An 11,171-nucleotide genomic window follows, 5' to 3' on the forward strand; every position below is an offset into this window, starting at 1 on the left:
TCTCTTGTGAGTCTGATTTGGGTCACTGTCGTGTGCACCTTAGGGCCACCCAAAGGTTGGGGCATAACAGTCATAAAAGAATAGAATATTTAGTTGTGGTCATTAATGTTGTCAGACAACTGACCTTTAAGACCAAAACGTAGCCACTGCTAATTTGTTGGATTAAACTATCAATATATAAGACTTTGATACACACAAAATGTAATTCTCCAAAAGCTCATTTTCATTTGGAAAACAACTTTTAAAGTCTCTGTCAGTTTGAGCTTTCAGGCACTAGGAGCCTCATTACCCCAATACTGTTATTACAGTGGCAGAAGCATCTGGAAATGCATCAAGATCCTCTATGAATTCACAGGCTGAATAGAGTTTTAGAGAATAAAAGGAATCAGAAATGAAGATAAATTCACTAGCCACAGTTGAAATGTACCAGGATTTGTTTGGCGGCTGCATTGAATTTCATGTCCTTGTCTCTCTCCACAAAGGCTAGTTCGTCTATTTCTGGTGAGTCTGCATGACAAGATGAGCTATCCTGTGTTTTGATGAGCCTGGATCCCATGTGTGAGATAGAATTTTACTTCATCAAGACTCGAGCTGAAAAAGGTTCAAGAGCCCATCATCCAGAGCGTCAAGTGTGGGTTAGTGGTTTATTCTGACTGAAAGCTTTAGGATACCGCTGCTTTCCAGCAGGAAAACAAGAGGCATTCTGTCAAACCAGACAGGAATCAGAGCACTCAAGATGCAATGGATTGTGTGTGTTTGTGTGTACAGGCACTTTTTCTCCCCCCTCTTTCTTTCAATCAAATAACAGAGCCTCAAGAGTGAGCATGAGCACCCATGCATGTAACAGTAACCTAGCACTCACTCTTGAGAAGGCTGAGCAAGCGTTGCAGCTGTCCCTCCATCAAACTCCTGTTTTTCATGGAGGGACAGTTTGTATTGAGCATTTTGAGCTCAGGGGACAAGCAGACTAACAGTTTCTGTCTGAGGGGTGGATGCAGGATTTGTGCAATAGCTTGTACAATAGCCGCACTCTTATCTCTCGACCCGTCCAGTTATAGAGAAGGCTGTTGTGGGATTGTTGTTCTTAAAAGTCTCAGTGGCTGTAAAACAACTGTAGAATTAGAGGCAAGACAGGAGGCCAGAGGAGAGTGAGAAGATGGATAACAGGAAGGTAAAAGGAGTGAAAGGAAAGGGTAAATAAAGCCCCTGGAGAAAGAAAACTTGCAATAAAACCCGGTGTCTGCTTTCCTGTTCACAGCAGTTTGTGGAGTTGTGAAAGAGTTTTTAGCAGCAAGTTTCCCCAGCAACCTTTTCAATTAACAGCGACCAGTTTTTCAGCATTTTCTCTGTTTACTAGTTACCTGTAGACCTGACCGCACTATGGGCGTGTCAGTCAGATGCAGGACAAATGTTGTCCTACACTGATGGTATCTCATGAAACAAACTGTAACTAGCTTGAAACTGGAGCTATAGCTAGTATCACTGTCTGTGAGGAACATCTTTACTTTCTTATTTCTCTCTTTTTATGCCTTTGTGCCAGCAACAACCAGAGCTGGAGGACCAAATGTTTCATATTTTATGATTCTGGATAAACAGAGATGTAATCTGAAACTGGTCTGAGTGGCGGCGGCAGACAACCATGATGGGGTGATTGTAGTTTCTTATTTAGATGCTAAAATCTAAATGAAGCAATTTCTGTTTTACTATTCAGTAGAGCTGAAACAATATGATTAGTCAGAAAATTAATCATTAACTACTTTGATAATTGATTAATTTATTCATTGTCATTTTTGAAGCAAAAATGTCATATTTCTGTCATTTACAGATTATTAGATGTGAGGATTTGATATATGATAGTGAAAATAACATCTTTGAGTTTTTGACAAAACACATTTGAAGACTTTTCTGACATTTTAGAATTATTAATTGATTAGTCAAGAAAATAATTGCTATTATTCAGAAATGCTCCTGCCTTCCCCTCACTATTGAATATTTTGTTTTAGCTGCTTGATCCATTGTATATCTGCCCGCAAGTCCTAGTACTTTTCACTGAGGTAAGGAAGTTCATACTGTTCTTAAACATTTCATCCATAGTACTTTCAGCCGACAGCTGTTTGATAGCAATGGCACTGATGTTGCCAATGATTTTCAGGGACTGTGTATTTCTTCTCTTTTATAACCTCAGTCTTACAGTTTGCTGCTAGAAGTTATTCTGTTTTTCATCATGTCGATATTATTTCATCTGTTTACTTCAGAGTTATTGCAACATTGAAAACTTTTGCTTGCTGTGACTTTGTTGTGACAGTCATAACCTGGCTGAGACTTTGAAGTTTCTTCTGTTGTATTTTTTTTTTCAGTGCAGCAACTTTTAAACTTTGTTAACCGCTCTAAATTTAATCTTGTTTGATGTCAACTTTTCTGGCACAGCTACAGTAACTTGGCCCATTTACAACAACAGACCAGATTTGTCAGGTTAATTATGTTGAAACCATCATCAATAGATGTGTTTGAATAAAGAGCCTTAAATTAAATGAATGTTTTTCCAGATAATCCAAAATTAATTCAAGGTTTGTGTCCCTCCTAAGCCTTGGCCATACCTTATCAACATGCTCTGTAAACTTACCCTACAAGGGCTGAATTCATGAATTCATTCATCAAATTTTGGGCTGCATTTGGTTAGCTAAATCACCTTGTCATGCAATGGGAACATTCACACACACAGGGCAATGACCACAAAGCAAATAAAACCCAGGTCCCCATGTAATTTTTAATTTCCCCATTGAGTCACTTTCATACCTGTGGGGCAGTCTTTCTCGAAGAGTGGTCTGAGGACCACCAGTGGTCTGCTAGTGACCTTTGGTGAGAAAATGTGTTAAAATATAATTTTTTTAATTTAGTTTTTCTCAAACTGTCTGCGAAAGCCTTCCAGGGAGCAGTGTATATGTGTTGTCAATATTAAATGAATATGTTGTTTTGCAGTGTTGTTGGACTTGCAACAATCTAACCGACTATTTTGCTACTGTGTACTCAAGTAGCTATTCCAGTTTAAAGTCTACAGTTGTTTTTGCTCTGTGTTTTACTTCAAATATGATCAGTGTGACATTTGAAAGGAAATGTGGATGAAGGTAAAGGTCAGCCTGCCCTCAGATACATTTTACCAGTTATCAGCAGCCTTTTAAGTATCAAACACTGACAACAGACAAGATCATGGACTCATCAAATCAAATGAAATGTTGTCACCACTACTGAGACTTGTACTGTGTTTGATGATATCCTGCCAGTGTTTCCATGCATGTTGGTGGTTCGACTCCCGGGCCAGTAGGAGTTTTTCCAGCATGCAAGTCCCCTACTTCCCATCCCTGCATTTTCTGTCACTCTTCACTGTCCCATCCAGTAAAAGCATCAAAATCCCTGAAAACAGATTTTAAAAAAACTGACATTCCTCTGTTCAATCTTGCCATAGTACAGTAACAAATAGTTGGCCCTATTGGTTTTGGGCGGGTTCGGGGAGTTGGTCCATGAGTTTAATTTTTTGGTCCATGGTCTGAAAAAGAGAAACACTGCTGTAGGTCAGTTAAACTGGTCTCACCCGAGGAAAGTAATTCACACATTGTTGCCTTTTATAGTAAGTCTGGTCTATTTCTTGTTTATGCTGTTACAAAAAAAAAAAAAAAAAAGAGGATTAAATAGTTACTCTGTGGACACTACTGCCAAAACAATGACACTATCTTGTTGTCTCTTATGTGTCAGAGCCCAGCACTTAAAGGCAGATGTGGCAGCACTGCTGCCAAATAATCATGCAAAACATAGATTTCTTCTATAGGATAAGATAATTCTTCTTGTTCATAGTTCACAATCAGCTCATTGATTTTAAATTGATTTTTATTTTATTTCTTTTAAATGAATGCTAAAAATCTCACATTCCCTCTGATATATTCCTGTGGGAGTCCACATGAAACGGGACCAGAACCCTCTTTGTATTTATTTTTGATCTGCACCAGAGTTGGATGTCGACTTTCACACCAGCCTAAACGAGCTGAATCAAACGGGCTAATGCACCAGAGTTTGTTTGAACTGAAGCAAAACAGATAGTTAGGAGAAGACCTAAAATGACTTCAAAAGTACATCTTAAAGATGGCCAAGAACATTATGAAAAGTATATGTGGTGCATTTGGACAAATTTGCTTGAAAAATAATTGACTGCTTTGGTTAAAGTTGAGTGATTGTTCTGGTGAAACCTAAAGCCAGATCCAGGCTTGTTCACTTCAAAGAGACACTGATGTTCTTGGTAGCTGCTCTGTTTGTTTTGGCGTCCTGTCTAACAGCCCTCTCTCTCCGTCTCTGTCTCAAATGCAGGTTCAACTACAGGTCGACTCACCACCTCACCACCAACGGCTTCTATGAGTTCCTCAACTGGTTCGATGAAAGAGCCTGGTACCCTCTGGGTAGGATAGTAGGGGGAACGGTGAGTGTTTACTATGCCGAGTGTGTGTGTGAGTATTTGACTTGTGAAGTTGGGGGAGGAGGGAGGATTGTGCGATTGATCAAAATCGTTTATTATCAATATATAGATTTGATATTATTAATGATAAAGGAAACACATTCAACATGTTTACACAGTGTGTTTTAGTGAGTGACACTGACTGTAAACATAACTCCTCAACTATTCATTTTAGGATCGAATCAACTCGAGGAGGGCTGGCAAAAATTGATTCTCCGATTCAAAGCTTCATTTGAATAATCCGATGTCAATTCATAAAATTCCAAGATCAATCTTTTAATATGTCTTTTACAGTCTCTTGTGGATGTGTGGAGCTGTAACCACGGTAATCTCTAATCTGGTCACAGGAACATTGGTCCAGTGCTGCTGGAGTGCACCAGAATGACGCTCCGCTACTTTTTTTCCTCCAAGCAATAAAACAAAATATCTGCAGTTCACATAATGCAGTTGAAATGAATATACATTTTTAAGCACTTGAAGATCCGATCATCAGTAAAGTGTATGTCATGAAGAGAGCTAATAAAAACAAATAAAATGGTCAGAGTTGAATTGACATTTAAGGTTATTGATTGATTTCCAAACGTCAATCATGCATTGAGTAACACACAAGAAAACATTCAACATGAAAAGACAGAAAACATCCTTTCATTCATCATTCTCTCTTCTGACAGTTTTTTAATTTTTGTTGTTTCTGTCTAAACTGCTGGTCATGTTAAATAGAAAGTGCGTTAATGCAACTGCTTTGGGGTCCACTTGTAACGTAAACATCAATATTTTTGATGAACAATTTACAGCATTAGTTCTCTGAGAATCTCATTTATATCAAAGCAAAATTGGTATTTTAACTGAAATATCTCTAACTGAAACGATATCAAATCAGGAGTCAAATTGAATCAGGAAATCAGTGGCAATACCTCTAACTCAATGTTTGTTTTTATTCTCAGCAATCATTGAGTTTTGATTATCAGTAAGTTGATGCTTCCTGCAGACACCATGCTAACAGGCTAACATTTAGGCAATGTTGTGTTATTTTGTTATGTTATGCTACACATGCTAGCTATTACACACTGAAACTAGAAGCTATATTTAGTTGTATTTGCCTCATGATAAAAAATGAATATATATATGCAAAGTGGAAAACAGATCCTGGTCTGGGCCCTGTCAGAGCAGACAGAGACTGCTGCAGGGGTTTGAACTGATGTTACCACAAGACGCTTGTTTGTGAACTTGGGTGCTGATGCTGGTGTTGGCACTTTGGCACCACAGACTTTGTCTTAGAGTCAGTGGGAATTGTTGTTTCTAATCTTCATATCATTCTGCTGTTTTTCCAGCTTTAGAAATCTGAACTATTTCCAAATCACCATTTTATCATCTCTGTTGTATTTTTCTCATGAAAATGATCTACATCATTTTATTGCTCAGCTCTAGTCAGAACACTTTCTGCCTCAGTTCCATCCGTTTCTTTGTCCTTATTTCTCAAGAGTCACATTACTGTGATGAATCTTAAATCACTCTCAACTCCACATTGATTGTTGTGTTGGAAATACAGCAACGTTAGATTAGCTGTCAACAGAACTTTGGTTGTTGAGGTAATGATGCAGGCTAGTGGAAGCACATTGTCTGTTTAATACCTTCGTGAGTTACCAAACAAGCTTGTAATGTGATTTTTTTTTTTTTTTTTTCCTCCTAGTGTTGAATTGCTCATTCAAACTGTTAATGATGGCGTTTTGCAGTCACAGCAGTGAAAAGATGCATGAAGCAGCATTTTCACTTGTTCAGGGCTCTCACTAGCTTTTCAGTATTGATGCGCTTCTCATCACATTAAATATAGATAAACATATAGAAGATTTTTTTAGTTCTCAGACTTAATTAATAACCCATGAGTTTTAAAACCTATGGAACATTAAACTACTGTGAAGAGAGCCTGAATGATGTTGCCCTCCTCTTCCCCCTCTGTTCCCCTCCTCCTGTAGGTGTATCCTGGCCTGATGGTCACAGCGGGCCTCATCCACTATGTACTCAACCTGCTGCACATCACCGTCCACATCCGTGACGTGTGTGTGTTCCTGGCCCCGGTGTTCAGTGGCCTGACCTCCATCTCCACCTTTCTGCTGACAAGGGAGCTGTGGAACCAGGGGGCAGGGCTGCTGGCAGCTTGCTTCATAGCCATCGTTCCCGGCTACATCTCCCGCTCTGTGGCTGGCTCCTTTGACAACGAAGGCATCGCCATCTTTGCCCTGCAGTTCACCTACTACCTCTGGGTATGCTTCTACTCTCAGTTTTGTAGCTATTTATAACAGTTCTCCTTCCAGCCTTCACTGTCTGCTCTTTGTTAGGTGTTGAGGAAAAAGTTCAATAGTCAGACAGCAAAACAAAACTGATCGCATTCACACTAGTGGCCATTTTTGCAGAAATTCTTCTGTCACTATTTTTCTGGCTCTTGCATAAGAAAATCAAAGGTCTCCTTTCTCTGTTCTTCCCACAAAGCTGTGATTGGAACAGTTATTTTTTACAAATGGGGAAATGGTTATCAATAAATTTGGGAGGTAGTGTAGAGATTCAGAGGTCTTGAACTATATTACCAGTGTCCCTCAGTTTCCCCCTTAGTTATTTAGGTTTTTCTGGCCCACAAATTCTTCTCTGGTAAATCCCATTTACAGCAGCAGCAAATCCCATTTCTGGTGAACATGGTGGAGCATTTAGTAGTGAAAGAACCAGATATTTTGGTGTAAATAAAACCAGGGGCCGGTTTCAAAGATATTACAGACAAAGATATTTCAGACTGGTCTGTAGTGTTGGTCCACTCTCAGTTTGAATCATAGATTAATCTAATACAAGTCAGACTGTTTCACAAAAATAAAGACTGACTCATTTTAAGACAAAAAAACAGGAAAACATGGCTCATCATTTGTGGTTTGCTAACACTGTTATTGAGAGAGCAAAGAGAAGGGAAGGAGGTTTTAGAGACTGCAGCCAATTTTTTTCCCCAAAAACAGTTTGTTTTTGTTTTTTTTGTTTTTTTGTTTTTTTCTCTTCACTAAACAGATACATTTAGACTTAGTCTATCTGAAGTGAGTATTTGTTATATCAAAGCCACAGTCAAAGTCTGTCTTTGTGAAACTGGCCCCTGAGCTAAAGAGAGAGTGATTGTTTGACTTAAATTAATCAGGTGGCCTCATAAATAGTAACCACACCAAGTAACCAAAAAAATCAATTAAGCAACTTTAGAATGGAGGATAATTGATTTTTTTTCCTGTTTGCAGTTAAAACATAATGTCAAACTAGATACAGGAAATGTTCTCTCTTCACATCTTCACATTCATACATGTGATTTTATAAGGTCAGTGTTAATCAAAGGTGTTTTCTAGTGCAAAAGTTTATTGCATACCACTAAGATTTAAATAAAGAATCCACTCTCCCAGGAATGAAGTGCTGAAGGAACTGTTAGTTGGTGGTATGAAGATAAATGTCATAGTATGAGCTGATTTAAAGATGGAAATTAAGCATTTTTTCTGTTCCTTGGCATTTTAAACAAATTCTTAATGGATCATCATGAATAACACATGTACATACACAGGACTGCAGACCAGGGACATGCCAGGGCAGATATACAGAACAACTTTAATAATAGTGTCCAGTGAAAGCATCTCCTCTCCTCTTTTCTTTCACTTTTATAGTCCCAGACCACTCTCAAAACTGGATGTATATTTGACTGTGTGTGTCTGCGAATGTTAATGCTGTCCTATGTAAACTGCAGGTGAAGTCAGTGAAAACGGGATCAGTCTTCTGGGCTATCGGATGCTGCCTGTCCTATTTCTACATGGTGAGAACACACAAATGTTTTGCATTCATTTTCTAATTTGACTTTAAAACAAACCCAAATGATAACACCAAATCTGTGTGAATAATTTTTGGCACTGACCTTGTGTGGGACGCAGAGGAGAACACATGATGCCTCCTCAGGAAACAGTGTCCTCAAGCAATGTTTCCCTTTTCTGTGAGAGGGAAAATGCAGCTGTGCAACAGTGATGATTCTGTCAGAACCAACAGTTTCAGCAGTAATGAATCAAACTTTGATCACTCTTATAGCACCTCAGATAATACACACATTAATTCATTCCTCCATCATCAAGTGATGCAAAAACAGGCTGGATTCATTCAAATTGTTGGTTTATTTATTTTATATATATTTATATTGTTAGCAGCAGGTGACATTACAGAAAAAACGTTGTCCAACAGTAAGGATACATAAATTAACAAGAGGTGCGGTCTGGACAGTGGAAGCTCATAGTCTTGTTGAATCTTTCTATTGCCAGCATAAACTGTGATAAATAACTCAGTTACCTACGCATTTTTTTATTGTTAAATATTTGAAACAGTACCTATCACAAAACTACAACATGCCTGCATAATTCCTACTCTGTGGCTCTGATTGATGTAAAACAGTAGCTGTCCTGCTCCTCGCTGAATGTCAATGTAGGACGCTTCATAAATTAGTTTAAAGACTTGCTCTGAGTTAGTTGTGTTTTTAGTCCTCAGTTAACTGTCATCATTCCTAGGAGTGAGTGAGACACTTCATAAGTATGGTCCATCCATTAGTTGTACCACTTGATGAATGATTTGAATGATTTCAACACCTCGGGCTGTAAATTGTGCTTCTTCTTCACTCGCAGACACTATGAGACACATGAATCTTGAAAAGAGGTGTGTGTGTCTGCTGTTCTGAACATGCACGTACCTTTTGAGGGTTTAGGGAGCAATAACATAATCTGAATAGTTCACATCATAATGATTTCCTAGCTCTCAGGTGGGCCGTGCAGCTTTGCACCCTGCCTCTTATTGTTGCCCGTCTCATTATGAATGTGTGTTTGTGAACGTGTCATGAAAAAGAGAAAACACAGCCGCCCTTCTGTTCCCAGCCCACAGGAACTCGTGGGCTGGTTACACTACTGATTATCTACTGCAGTTGAAAGCATTGGACAGATTCAGCAGGGATCAAAATCCCTTTGTGACAAGAAGCAGTAAACTTTTGTGTGCATACATGTGTGAGCAGCGGAGCACCATCTGTTATTGTAAAAGTTTTGAATTATATAAAAAATGCTCTTACTAAATCTGTTGTTTGTTTCACAGGTTTCAGCTTGGGGAGGTTATGTCTTCATCATCAACCTTATTCCTCTCCATGTGTTCGTCCTGCTGCTCATGCAGCGCTTTAGTAGGAGAGTCTACATAGGTGAGATGCAGCACACACATAAAAATGCATACTTTATTTATGTTCACATTAATCCAATGGCATAAGCACAGATTTCCTTTCCCTCCAGTGTGTAACATCCAGGATAAACAGACAACATGAAGGGGCTAACTGAACAGTCAGCAGCTACACACACATAAAACTGTGATTTGAAAGGCATGCACACTGATTTGGGGATACCACACTGGTTGTCTCAAGTTGCTTGTTATTCTTTGTCATATCTTCACTGTATAAACACTGTTACTGCTGATTAATAACAATCATTAGCAGCTGCTGTTGTGTCTGCAATGAGACAGATATGAGGTTTACACAAATCCCCCAGAGAAGGGCAGAAGGGAGACATGATAAAAGTAGAGAGATGAAGAGTAGAAACGCAGGCAGGAAACAAAAGAGAAGAGAAAAACAAGATTAAAGCCTCTTCCCATCAAAGAGCCTCGTTGCACATTCGGAACTCGCCTCGCTGATCATGCATCAAGTCCTGACCCCAGGCTCGCAGCTTCGCTTCTGCTGCCACAACACTATACCATTGTTTCAGATACAAATCAATAGCCCATACATACCATACCTGTTCATAACCCTGTGGAAATGATGACATATCAAGATATAGAAAGTTACACAACTGGGAGATGTCCACTTGGTAAGAAAGCTATGAAATGTGGAATCAAACAGAACCCATACTGAGGAACTCAGGACAAGTACAGTGAAGGAAGAGAAGGTTGAGATGAGGCAGGGTGATGTTTGTTCTGCATCCTCCAATAGGATCATTGGTAAAATGAATAAAGGAGCGTCTTCCATCCTCCTTCATCCTCCAGCTACACAGTAACTGACCACTCGCCATGTTCTGATGCACACCTTGTACTGTGATTTGGAGTCCAGTCTGTCAGTGTAATAATAAATCACTGTGGAAAACATTACAGAATGGACATAAAATAATAAAAATCAACATAAAGATAAGTAAATTAATAAATAATCCACTTGGTTTTATCCTGCAGTTACAGAGGCTGTGTCTGTAACCTCCGCCTACTTAAGGCTACTGTTTAAAATTCTGACTGATACAGACACAAAGTTCTTAAACCGATTCAGTTTGCACCGCTGAGCTCTGCATCATCTGCCTGATGGTAACACAGTACGCACTGGTCAAAAAGAGACTGAAGATTGTAGTGTTTAGAAATGACACAAGTGCACATGAATTAGGTAAATAACATAAAAATAATTGTTTTCTTCGTTTTTTTCCATTGGTTTCTTGGGATTCAGGGTGGGGGGGTGTCTCTTGCTGCACTCAAGTTGACTCTGCATTGTCATTTGCAGTCTCCTGCAGCCCTCTTGTGGTAGCCTCTCTCTGCATTTTCAGATGGACTCTGGTTACAAGTAGAATGAATAATTGATAAGTGAAATTTTCTTCAGATTTGGCACATTAACATT

The 11,171-nt window shown here is 39.0% G+C and overlaps 1 protein-coding gene across 1 annotated transcript in view; it reads left to right on the top strand.

Moving 5' to 3' along the window:
• The window catches only part of LOC111664152 (STT3 oligosaccharyltransferase complex catalytic subunit B), a 39,546-nt gene that overhangs the window by 13,109 nt on the left and 15,266 nt on the right, over nt 1-11,171 (top strand). Inside the window, exons 2-5 of the mRNA XM_023418631.2 lie at nt 4,357-4,465; nt 6,475-6,762; nt 8,259-8,324; nt 9,632-9,731. Of these exons, the coding sequence (XP_023274399.1) occupies nt 4,357-4,465; nt 6,475-6,762; nt 8,259-8,324; nt 9,632-9,731 (563 nt within the window). The remainder of the gene's footprint in view (nt 1-4,356; nt 4,466-6,474; nt 6,763-8,258; nt 8,325-9,631; nt 9,732-11,171) is intronic.

Source organism: Seriola lalandi, unplaced genomic scaffold (assembly GCF_002814215.2).
Source record: "Seriola lalandi dorsalis isolate HSWRI2012SDOR001 ecotype SW California unplaced genomic scaffold, Sedor1 jcf7180002054583, whole genome shotgun sequence".
Classification (NCBI taxonomy): domain Eukaryota; kingdom Metazoa; phylum Chordata; class Actinopteri; order Carangiformes; family Carangidae; genus Seriola; species Seriola lalandi.